Consider the following 12,980-nt stretch of genomic DNA (forward strand, 5'->3'; position numbering starts at 1 on the left):
GATGGGGCTGATCATTTAAAAGGTAAAAACTAAAATCAAACAGAAAATGAGTACCTTTTATGATCTCTTTTGCTTAGAGAAAGATAAAAGATGAAAAACAAAGTCTAATCATAAATCTAGTTGCTGTGAGTTAAACTTTCGTTTCTCTAAGGTCTCAGGAGCTGAAAATTCCTCTGCCGTCTCTCAGGAACGAGTGATGTATTTTTAATCTCAGAGAATCTATGAATTGTGCAACTGATGGTATTTCCCTCTTAGCAATTGTTTTGCCAGAGACCCTGACCCCAAATTTGTTGCCCCTCTTTCATAGGGAAAATATGTCTTACAAAACACCTTGCTTTTTTGTATGAATCTTACCCTTTGCTTTGTTCTTTAAAAAAAATTTTTTTGTTTTTCATTTCCCCTGACTGCATCATTTCCTCGTTCTCTTACTGTATTCTATATGGTTTTGTAAGCCATCTCAAACCAGTCTTTTCTGACACAAGATTAAGATCAATTAAATGACTGCTGCTCCTGTGTGGTGTCTGGACATGGGTCCCTGGGAACAACCTGGTGACATCTGGATCCTGCCCGCTGCCCTCTGGCACACACTTAGACTCTGACGAGAGCGAGCCTCACCTTTCAACCTCCCTGTTGTGCTCTTCAGAAACACGCTCCCATCCCGCACGAGCTTCTTCCGCTTCAGATCCTCCTTGGCAAACATCTGACCACTCTTCATTCTCATGATCGACTTGCTATCTGTCTTTGTATAAATCTCATTGAGACGGACCTTCTTTTCATAACTTGCCACTTTGCTGTCCACAGCTCCAATCACATCCTTCACCAGGCCCAGGGACTGAGCTAGATCTTCCTGCTCCACTTCACTGTCTGAGAAGGAAAGAATAACTGTCTCTACTGGGCAGAAGGAGGGGGACCCTGCCTTCTTGCTCCACATCACCGTCTTCCCTCTGTGGGCACGCCGGCAGAGCGAAGCCAACACGTCGAAGGGCACGTGCCTACCCCTGGCTCTGTCAGAGTTTAAATCAAGTTAGATGTTTCAATGATACAGATGACATGCAATTATGTGCCGCGTTCTAAAGTGGAAGGAACCCAACATTCTTAGGGAGGGAAAGGAGCAACTAGTTTTTAATTTATGTCTTTGTTTTACCTAATCCTTAATGTACCTGCCTAGGAGCAGGATTAGCTGAGAGAGAAACTACCAAGTCGTGATTAAATGAGAAACAGCGGTGATTCTAGCACTTGCAGGTGGGAATCATCTCCCAGTCTAGGGACAAGTGACAAGTTGCTCAGGTCACTGAACTCTCATTGGGATCACTAAGTGGTTCCTTCCCTTCTTGCTCTCATTCACCCTAAGTCTGCTGATATACACTTTATGTTTTCACTCAAGAAAACTGTTTTTAAGATAAAACACAGGCTCTCTTTTAGACCTTCTCGACGTAAAAGAGTTCTTCTACGGGGTCTCCAGTGCTGTTGGACAGACCGCAACAGTCCACTGGCAAACAAGACTGAGTCCAGAGAGAGACGCACCTTTGGTACACTGCAATATTCTTTGGAACAAAACCGGGTATTTGGTGATCCGTTGGGTTACAAGCAATACACACTCTGGGATTCCAAGCCTCCGTACGACTGAACTGCTCATCTTCTTCTGCAAGGAAGTAAACCAAGTGTCAGGAACTACCCAAGGGAGAAGGCTCGAGCTAAAACTGACAGTGACACAATGCTCTGGACAACGTGGAAATCCCCACCGTTTCACATCAATACCTTCACAAAGGCCTGAAAACGCTTATCCTTGGTATAGAGGTCTTTGAAGTAGTTTACAGACTGGTTGTGCTGCCCACAAAACTTGCCGTATGTCTTCTTTAAGCGTTTTGCGTTCTCTCCTGAAAACTGCAGAGGGAAGAGAACAGAAATTATGCCATAACTCAGGGTGCTAAACTCCTATTATCATTTTGTCCAAAGTTTCCAGTCTACTTGTGAAACCCAAGAGAGCTTCCTCATAACTTCCCCCCAAAGATTAAAAGATTAAAATGGTACAGGAGCTTTGGAAAACAGTTTAGCAGTTCCTCAAAAAGTTAAATATAGAGTTACTATATGACCCAGCAATTCCACTCCTAGACATAAAAACATATGTCCACACAAAAACCTGTATACGAATGTTCATAGCAGCATTATTCACAACAGCCCCAGAGTGGAAATAACCCAAGTGTTCATCAGAGGATAAATGGATAATGTATGAATGAAAAAAGCCCATCACAAAGGACAACATATTGCTTTATTCCATTTATATAAAATGTGCAGAATAGGCAAACCCACAGAGAAAGTAGATTAGTGGTTGCCTAGGGCTGGGGAAGTTGGTGGGGGTGATGATGATAAAAATATTCTACAACTGACCATGGTGACGGCTGCACAGCTCCATGGATATACTGAAAATCACTGAACTGTGTACTTCAAATGGGTGGATCACATGGCATATGAATTATATTTCAATAAAGCTGTTACATATATTTAAAAAATAATAAACACAGAAATATCTATGTACTGTGCACATAAGAAATGCAAGATGTGTTTTAACTCCCATTTGTCATAACCCAGTAATAAAACAGAGAGACTCACTAGAAGTCTTTCTTGAGGTAGCAGTCTCAAAAAAGTCATCCTGATAAGTTAGAAAGACATCAGAAACGGCCGTCATTACCTAGGGAATCTGTTTATCCTACTTACCTCAGGCCAGCAGGCCTAACAATTCTGCATGGCCCTTACATCATTCCCAAGCGTGTGCAATCTCAACGGTTCATCTGAAGCTACGTTCACTGTGGGGTACCCGCTGAGTTTCTGTATGTGGTCCACAAGACACGTGCTAAGCATCAATTCCCACTGGACTAACAATCTCTGGAGGCAACACAACTTGATCCTTACCCCAAAACTTGAAAAAACGTTCAGGGTAGCCTTTCCTTTTCCCCTTTACCAACAGAGAAGCTGAGGCAGAGAGATTTTTAAGTGATCGGCTCCCATCACAAAGCAAGTGCTCTAAAAGGGTGATTCTAGCACTGGCGCTCAGAACCAACAAATGGACACCACGGGGCTAACATCTTACTAGAGGACATGCACAAATACAAGGAGCTACAAGGTCAGAGGAAGTACCAGTGCAGGTCTGAGGGTGGGGAGGAGGGGCAGAGGGAGAAACATGGAAAATGACAGGAGAGGGATGTTTGGGGAGGAAGGGTCCTCACTTGCAGAGCTGACCGTGCCCACTTTGAGGCCCTGACCACCAGTGTGAACGCATTCACTACACTCCATCTGCATTTACTTCACGACATGCCTATCCTTCACTCCTAGAACATGAATTCCATGAAGCAGAGGTCTACACTATATTTACCTTTGTGGTTCCACATGGTATTGAGTAAATCCCCAGTAAATACTTGAAAAATGAATGAATGAAGGCACCAATGAATTAATAGGGCGAGGGGTACAGACTCAAGAATACAACGAAAGGACAATATTTCCAATTCTCAGGCAAATGTTCCAGCAAGTAAGCCTCTGCTTCCACAATGAGGCAGAGACTTGCCGGTGAGAAACAGCTAGTCAGATGTGATGCAATGCCCCTCTGCCTATAAAGGTTATACTAGCATTATTCTTCTTTCAAAAAGAATGTTTTAAAAAAGAAACATTTAGAAACTGCTTATGACACATACATCTGAAAGTATCAAAACAATTTTTAGCTAAATTGCTTTTGACATAGGATTGAAACCATACCACACCTTGACGAAAATATTAGCAAGAAATATTTTATGAATTATTTTACAGATGGTTTCTTAGTCAAATTTTTAGTCTCAGGTGGTTTTTAGATAAATGAGCCTTTTGATTTGAGTCACAGGTTGAGGTTGAGACTTCCAACAAATATTTTTTGATCTCTTAAACTATAGTATCTCTGATGTTGGTACAGACTCTGAGGAAGAAAAACTGGCTTTTACTGCATGTCTACCATGTATGCTGGGTACTTTATATATACATTATCTTTTAAATTTTAAAATAGCATTAAAAGAGAAAATCTACTGTCCTCAATTACAGAAAAAGAAACTGAGGGTCGGAGCAATGCAATCACTTGCCTAAGCTCACAGAGATCGTGAGCAGGACAGCCAGGATGTGAACGCACGGCTACGGGGCCCCCAGTGCATATGAGAGGCACCAGGGGCCCTCCCGCTGCTCACCTGGTGCACAAGCACATCCCCAATCCTCTTGATGAGAAAGTTCTTTTCACTTTTATCCACCAGAGAGTCCTTCTTCCGCTCCAGGATCCTCTGTAAGAACTGGCTGTGGATACTGATCAGCTCATCCAAACAGGGGAAGAGCTTCTCCACCATCTGCTGCTCGAAGAGCAGGTCAGCCGTCATGCCCCGGCTGTACACGTCGCTCATGATCTTGAGTGTGCGGAGGTGGTGGAACTCCGTCTGCATCAGCTCTGGGGGAGGGACAAGGCTCAGTGGTCAGGAATGCTCTCCTCGAGGATTCTCCTGCAAAGTGTGTCTGCTGCTACTAACAGCCCAATTTTGTCTTAAGGCTATTTACGGCCCAATTTAAACTTTAAAACTGAGTCAACAGCTGTCTTTTCCCTAAAGTGTTTTCATCCTATTCCTCGATTTTTTCATGGGACCTCACACTATTTTCTGACAGGTGTACTGGATTCCATCACTCTTAAGTGGTGGTTTCCAAAGTGGTCTTCATTGGGATTCAAGACCTTTCATAATTTACTACGTTCCTGTTTCCCAGAAATGACTTGTGTTTAGTCTAGTTTCTACTGTAGCTGAGGAATTAAACTGTACTGTCACAAGAGATCTCTTTTTAGGACTATCGCATAAATAAGCACTCATATTAAATAAAATGTCCAATAAAAGTAAAGAATATAATTTTACAGAGAGAGAAAAGGATAGAAATAAGATGTCTTTATACCTCAAAGTTTTCAAAAGAAAATCTTTGAGATGCTACATACTTGAAAATTGACTTGACATAGCCCAATAAATCCCCTAATAAACAATGCCAGACAATGCAAATCAAATATTAGCACAGCACATGAAGAGTCTCACCATAAATCACTTCTTGCCGTTTGACCACATCTTTCTTTTGCTGTTTCAGAAACTTGCTGTCCACTATCTGACTCCAGGACTCTGCTTCCAGCTGTTTGGACTCAAGCTCAAAGTCTCCCATTAGCTGCCCTTCATTCATGTCTGTACCTACTCCTCAAAATACAAAAAAAATCAGTATCAGAATCCTGTGTCTGTGACCTCTAAAAAAAAACCTCTGCTGGACGTTCCTCAGGGTGATAATTTCATGAGACATAAACACTCTACACTAACACAGGGACGTTCATAGAATATATATTCTATTAGAAAAGATCATTTTCTGTTCCGGAGTGACATACTCTATATATTCAAGACTTCGGTTAAGGGTGATAAACGTCACATAAATCAAAGATGATTAAAACATGATCAGGGTCCTGGTGACTTTACTTGTTTAAGAGAGTAGGCTTACAACTGTGCCAAAAGAGCTAGAACTGAATGTGTACGAAAGTCTAGGGGAAGAAGAAGCATTCGTACCAGAGTCTGACCACATTAAAATCAATGACATCCTTCAGTGGACAACCATCTAAGAACAGGATAAGTGGGTTTACCACTCATTTTAAAGCATGTGATGCTTTACAGACAGTTTAGAGAAGTTTCACAGGAATAAGGAAGAGGCAGGAGATGCGTTAGTGCTTGCATTCTAGGAGATGGCACAAAGTCTCTGCAGACGCACACAATACACGCCGTGGCTTCTGCTTACCCTCATCAGTAAGGGACTCTGTTGACTCATTGACCTTGCTGATTTTATTTAGTGAGTCTGTTGAATGAGACAGGAATTTCCAGGTGTTTGATATGTTCTCATCATTGCCAACTCTGGGGGCAAAAGGAAACACATACTGTCAGATACATTCTGAGAAGCCATAGTTTCCGGTCTTAAGTGAAGATCTGAAAAACTATAAAATGACAGCTGGCTGCAAGTACTACAATGATGGAAGACAAATTACTTATGCCAGGTACCCAGCAATATGCAACACAAACTATTAAGGAAGGTTGGAGGCATTTAACATCACTGCAAGCATGAACTTTTTGAGCCTTGGGTTTTTTTAAACGATAGGTAGCAAGGAGAATGCTCCTCCTTCAAACTGCATACACATTATATAAGAAATTTTTGTTTGAAACTCATGTCTAACCACTACACTTTTTCCCTGTGTTCCCTAAATAACTATAGACCAAGCACTTATATTAAACCATATTCTTTGAACTTTTCTTGACCCCAACTCACCAGCTAGCACATTAGGCACCCAGTAGATGTTTGTGGTACAACGCAAAAGTAAGCCAGAGTCATTTAAAACTAAATTTTATTTAAAGGCCAACTTTTAAAAGTCATAATATAAACTCATTTGGATAACATAAGAACTTTGAAAAGAAAGCCTTTGGTTAATTACAACAGAAAGACAAAACAATATAAAAATACCTGAAACTTTTTTTTTTAAGGAGGAGGAAACAGTAGCCAGCACAGAGGTTAGGAAACACAGACAAAAGGAGATTTGCATCCTTCAGTTGGGAATTTTCCTCCAGCCTAGGTTAAGAGAGCTGCAAGAGATGTTTTGAGTCCTACATTTGAGATGACTTCTTTACTGGATGGGAAGGCAGGCATCTTACCCCAAACAGCCAGCAACATCATAATCGGCCCTGTGCTAACCACAGACAGCCGAGGCCTGAACAATCAGGGGCCACAGCAACTTCTGGAGGGACCACAAAAGGAACTCAGTGCAGATGAGGGACGGGGAACCTACTGTAGTACCCGGCCCATTATTCACTCCCATGACTTAAGAGTCAAGAGGCGAGTTTAAAAAAAAAAAAAAAAAAAAAAGCTACCCCCTCCCCCCAGGTTCATCTGACCAACAGAAAAGTGTGACATATGAAAATACAAGTGATTGAAACCAAACATTCAGAATTAAATCTTTTTTCCTATTCCCACTTCTTATTTTGATCTGAAAATCATCCTTTTAGAAGGCAGGTTCTTTAAAAGCAGGGCTGATCATGTATAAAAGCAGAGGACAACTGGCCTAAAAATGGTGTTTAAAGGGGATCCTTGCTACAAAATGGTGATTATGATGGTGCATCAAAGTGTAATCCTCGGGCTTCCCTGGTGGCGCGGTGGTTGAGAGTCTGCCTGCCAATGCAGGGGACACAGGTTCGAGCCCTGGTCTGGGAGGATCCCACATGCCGCGGAGCGGCTGGGCCCGTGAGCCACAGTTACTGAGCCTGCGCGTCTGGAGCTTGTGCTCCGCAACAAGAGAGGCTGCGATGGTGGGGGGCCCGTGCACCGCGGTGAGGGGTGGCCCCCGCTTGCCACAGCTAGAGAGGGCCCTCGCACAGAAACGAAGAGCCAACACAGCCATAGATAGATAAATAAACAAATACTTTAAAAAAAAAAAAAAGTGTAATCCTCACCCCACTCATCTGTAGCACTAACCCATTACGTTATACATTTCTTTCTAAAACAATCTTTTTGTCAAATGGTATACATTATTATGCTCTGTCACCTAGATGTCAACTGTGCTAGCTTTACATCCCCACTCACCCAGCAATGTTCTGAATGGAGACACTTTTGGAGAGCGACACACTCTGCTGGGACCGTCTGTTAACAAACATGGGGGCGGCAGTGGTTTCATCGGCCAGGAGGACTGCGGACCGAGGGCGCTCCTTGGGCTGGGAGGCTGTAAAGAATGAAAGGACACCAAATGAAGTATCACCGACACATGCCCACCAGCACTGACTCACCGGATGAATGCCAAATAGAAGCAAACTGCTTTAAAAGAGATTTACCCTGGGAGTGTAAATAGGCACAAACACTCTATGCAAGACAACTTGGCATTAGCTGTTGAAATTGTAAATGCCTATATCTTTGATCCAGTAATTCCATTTAGGATATGTTTATTCTACAAGATTTACTTGTTTATATTTGAAATGACATATGTCCAAAGTTATTCAATGCAAAGTTTGGTAAAAGCAAAATGAGTATCAAAAGAAGATCAGTTAATAAATCATGGTACAGCCTACATGTGAATACTATGAAGCTTTAAAAAAAAATGAGGACTCTCTCCATGAACTGACACAGATCTGCAGATAACATATTAAGGGGGAAAAAAATCAAGGTGCAGAATAAAGTGCGCAACAGACCACCTTTTATGTTTTAAAAACATAATTAATAATCCAAATTGGTATTTGCTTTATTTTAATAAAGAAACTTAAGGAAGATAAATATAAAACTAAGAAAAGTGGTTTACCCGTGGGGTGTGATGGAAATGAGGCGACGAGGATAAAGAATCGTGTGAAAGTATCATATATTTAAAAATGTAAACTAATTCAAAGTAAGAGAAAAGGAGACCAAAAGAGTTTTAAGGATAAAAGGAGCCTCAGAGGTAACTGAGGCTGGTGTTCTTTGGGAGGACCTACCAAGAAACGTGTGAGGGGCTGGTTAGATATGCAAATTCCCAGCCCTCCTTGTTCTGTGCGGGTGGGACCTGGGAGTCTACACGTTTACCAGCTCCCCAAGCGATCCTTCTGTACAATGTCTGAGAACACAGGTTTTGACCAATTCCTTTAATTTACAGATGAGGAAAATGCAACATGTGTTTGATGTCACATAGCTAATTTGTCCTCATACTGCATATTTCTCTTGAACTTGACCAAAGAGGAAACTGGGGCTCTAATTTCATGCTAAAGTCGTCACACTGCCATCTGGGTAACAAATTATTTTTCCTTGGTAGCTAACTAAACTGCTGCATTATCTGTCCATCCCCAGGAGTACGAGGAGCTGAAGGAAGTAAGACTGGGGCAGCTGTTATGGCTTCACAGTATTACAGGATGTTTCTGACTTAATACAATTAATAAAACCATTAATTTCCAATTCAAATTCGATTTAGAAGGTGGTGATATAATAAACACCAGAAACATGCTACCCTACAACACGACCAGACCCTTCCTGCAGGAAGCACACAGGAAACTAGGAGATGTGGGTCCCACACCAACAGGGAAGAAGGGCAACTGGCAGGGAAGAGAACATGCTCAAGTGTTCAAGAGCCTGGAGCACATCCTCAGTGTCTCAGAAGGGAAGCTGCTGAGCAGATAAAATCTGATGGAGGAAGAAACACCGGTTCTTGAAGAACAGTAGGATGTGGGTAAGTCAACAGAAAAAGAGGACATTCTGAAGAGGAGAACCGTATGAAGGAAGGCAGAAACACTCTATTAATGTGAAAGGGAGGTAACAAGCAGAAGAGGAAGTAAGTAGAGGGGTGTATATAAGGGATCAGTGAAACGGCCGGAGAAGCAGAACGAAGTCATGTCATGCAGAGCCCTGAAAATTTGAAAGAACAACCTGCATCTAAAAGGCAGCATAGCGGGGTGAAAACAACTTTCCCTTGTTGAAGCCAAGCCACTCCACTCAGGGAAGTTGCTAACTACTCTGAGCCTCAGCATCCTTATTTGTGATGGTGATGGTAGCGGTGAAGCAAACACTGAAGGAGGCCTACCACCAAGTACTTCATTGGTGTGATCTCACTTAAACCCGATGACCACCTGCTGATACTATTACCATCCTTTCACAGAGGAGGAAAACGAGGTACAGGGGATTTAGTAAACGTCCGAGGTTACGCGGATGTTAAGTGGGATGCTGGGACTCAAACCCATACAACTTGAATCCACAATCTGTACTCTTACCGCTACGTTACCTCAGGAATAAAACAGGTAAAACAGGAATAAGAATACATGTGGGGGTCAGACATAATAGGTATTTTTTGGAAAAAGGCTATTTTATCTGATTTGAAAGAAAAAAATGGTTTCTGAAATAAGGGATAATGTCACAGAACAAAAGTTTAAGGAAGATTAGACTTGTAAAAGGTGTTGGAATGGGATGGATCATTGGTTAAAGTGGGTGACAGTCTGGCACAACTTTTTTTCTAGGAATCGACATGCAAAGATGGGCAATAACTGGACTTCTCTCTAAAGGGACTCCACACCCTCCTGGTGGCACAGCCTCTACAGCCATTCCGGAGCCATGTGGAAGCACGCAGAGCAGTGGGGCACAGAGCAGTGGTCCTCAAGCTCGAGTGTGTGCATCACCATCACCTGCAGCATCTACTGAAACACAGATCACTGAGCTCCGCCTCTGGAATCTCTGATGTAGTAGGTCTGGGTAGGGCCCAAGAATTGGCACTTCTAATTGATCCAGGATCTACATTTTGAAAAACACGGCCTGAACGTAAGTTTCACATGGGTTCCCACAGAGCAAATTTAGGTGATATTCATGACTGCATCTTTATGGCAGGAGTTGGAAACAACTCAGACAACCATCTTTGGGGGGAACTGATAATTAAAATGTGGTATATATTTATGAAAGAACACCATACAGCGATCTGAAACAATAGCTTACATATAGTAACACGCATAGATCTCAAAACCATATTGAGTGGAAAAAACCCCAGCAGAATGGATAAGCAAGTCATATCATCTAATTTAAATTGAATGCACAAAATCATAAGAGACATTTCCAGAGGTACACATATGGCTAAAGATACGGCAGATTAGAGAGGTTTACATTAAATATACTGCAATGCGTGCTGAGGAGGGAAAAGGAATGAGATAGGGAATGAAGAATGAAAAGGGGAAAATATTAAGTAAAACCAAAGTGAAGCTTTGCACAGACTGGAGAAGACAGGTTGATGTGAATGGGAGAGGTGTGATTTACCCAATTTGTGTACCACTGAAGTCCTTGGGAAAAAAAGAACTATTTTCATAACTTCACAGTTTGTCAAGAAGTTTAATAAGATCTCATCTGACGCAACTGTAACGCTGCTAAAAGCAAGTTTCACTGTCGACTCACGTAAGAGAAATTTCAAGACACACAGGGCTAAGGTGCTGCCTTTTAAGCTAAGACACACACTATTCTAGAACCTTCCAGAGAGTTTGATGGTAGAATGTTAAGCCTTTGGTCAATGAAACTGCAGCCTTCTCCAAGTATTCAAAATAGGTATTCAAATCTTGCTTAAGAATAACAAATAAATACTACAGAAGTATGGGTAAGTCCTGAACCAGAGAGGCGAAAAGGAATCATGAGAGGTGGGCTGAGCTACTTACACTTGTTTCTCATAATGACTGTGGGCAGCGAAGATGTGTCGTGTGCTTGAAGGCTCCCTTTGGGCTGCTGAAAGGAAAAGAAAGTCTGAGTGAGCACTGCATTTACAATTTATCTTCTGCCAAGTTTCAAGAGGCCTAGAGCAGGAAGCCAGCTGCTCCTACCCCCCCGCTCTGTTCCTGCCGATGGTCCTCAGCATCCTAGCCCTAGCGACAGCCACCCACTCCGGCTCTCCTCTGGACCTGCCAAGCACTCTGATCCTGCAAATGCCGTCTCTTCTGCCTGGAAGGCTCTTTTCACCTTCACAGGCACGGCACTCTTCTACTTCAAGATAATCCCTCCTTGGTAGAGCCATCTGTTAGCTTCTTTCTTCTCCTCACCCGAGGCAGCGACTGGCACCCCTTAGAATCCTGCACGTGCCCCCGCCTAGTTTTTTCCTTATTTATGGTCATCGCCTGCTTGTCCCTCTTCCCCACCAGAATGCTGGTTCCTTAAGAGCGGCATCTGTGCCCTTTTTGTTTCTATGTCTCCAGTGACTCGCATTTATAAGGTGTTAAATAATTCTTAGGCAAAGTGCTAATTTTAAGACTTTTGTTGTAGCATGGAACAGAGACACTGTGTGAGAAATTACAGACTGAAGCAATTAGTCTGAGATAAATCATTAGTGAAAAAGGGTCCATTTAAAATGGAACTCCCCCTTTCAGGTTACATTCTTTTCTATGGGATATGCTGTATCCCTATCATTCTCCTTCTCTGTAGCACATTCACAGTAACGGCAGTCTTACCAGAGATCACAAACTCAAATGCCTGTGGGGTCAGGCAGGTAACAAAGGACAGAGGCGAGTTGGAGGAGGGGGTAGTGGCAGTCTGGGGCTTGTACATCTTGTCTAGAGGAGGCAGCAGCCACTCAGCCCCAGTAGATTATCACCCACCACCCACCTCTCCAACATTTAAGGAACTACAGGCCAGATACTGTTCTACGTGCTTAGGAGCTATTAATGGATCAAACACTCCTGACTTCAGACTGCGTGGCAAGTTTGGTGCTTACAGTCTAGTGGGGGGAAGGTACAGATCATAAAAAGTAAATGTAATATAATAAATACAGTGCGTTAAATAGACCCTAAGAAGGTGATAAGTACTATGGAAAAAAAGAAAAAGAGCAAGGTGGGAATTGGGAATGCTGGGTAATACCAGGGCTGTGAGATCTTCCATTTATTTCCTCAGGAGAAATCAGAAATCCAAATTGGTGTGAAATACGATTTTTCAATAAATACACTAACTCAAATAAAAAAAAATTACTCCATGAGCCAAACAAGATTTATGCCCATGGACTGAATAAGACCTGGGGTACAGAAGTCTGTCATCTTTACACTAGTTCACTGCTTCTCAAAGTGTGGTCCTCGGACTAGCAGCATTAGCATCACCTGGGAACTTATTAGAAAGGCAAGTTCCTGGCCCCTCCCCACCCGCCAAATCGGAAACTCTGGGAGTGGGGCCCAGTGTCATCTTATAACAAGCCCCCGAGGTGATTCTAATGCACACTCCAGTGTGAGGCCACTGCACTAGATAAACGCGTTTGGTTACTGGAAGCACACAGCATGCTGAGCATTTGTGTAGACGGAGCTGGAGAGCGCTCTTCTGACAAGGAACAAAGACATTTATGAGTGACTACAACACTGAAAACCACACAGGCCACCTAAACGCCCATCTGCCCCCAGCCCCGTACTCTTTCTTTAAGGGCTCTGATATGCAGTGCCTGTTATCACACAGCTGCATACTCAGAGCATGTA

The 12,980-nt window shown here is 42.7% G+C and overlaps 1 protein-coding gene across 12 annotated transcripts in view; it reads right to left on the reverse strand.

Moving 5' to 3' along the window:
* Positions 1–12,980, reverse strand: part of AKAP13 (A-kinase anchoring protein 13) — a 351,713-nt gene that overhangs the window by 22,139 nt on the left and 316,594 nt on the right. For 8 of the 12 annotated variants that reach the window (XM_057541951.1, XM_057541950.1, XM_057541949.1 and 5 more), the window contains 8 exons: positions 11,193–11,259; positions 7,639–7,774; positions 5,812–5,924; positions 5,076–5,228; positions 4,203–4,453; positions 1,759–1,884; positions 1,525–1,642; positions 616–864 (listed from right to left, as the gene is read on the reverse strand). In XM_057541951.1, coding sequence (XP_057397934.1) covers positions 616–864; positions 1,525–1,642; positions 1,759–1,884; positions 4,203–4,453; positions 5,076–5,228; positions 5,812–5,924; positions 7,639–7,774; positions 11,193–11,259 — 1,213 coding nt within the window. The remainder of the gene's footprint in view (positions 1–615; positions 865–1,524; positions 1,643–1,758; positions 1,885–4,202; positions 4,454–5,075; positions 5,229–5,811; positions 5,925–7,638; positions 7,775–11,192; positions 11,260–12,980) is intronic. The other 4 variants (XM_057541952.1, XM_057541948.1, XM_057541946.1 and 1 more) reach the window with 2 other exon arrangements.

This window comes from Balaenoptera acutorostrata, chromosome 3 (genome assembly GCF_949987535.1).
Source record: "Balaenoptera acutorostrata chromosome 3, mBalAcu1.1, whole genome shotgun sequence".
NCBI classification, from domain to species: Eukaryota; Metazoa; Chordata; class Mammalia; order Artiodactyla; family Balaenopteridae; genus Balaenoptera; species Balaenoptera acutorostrata.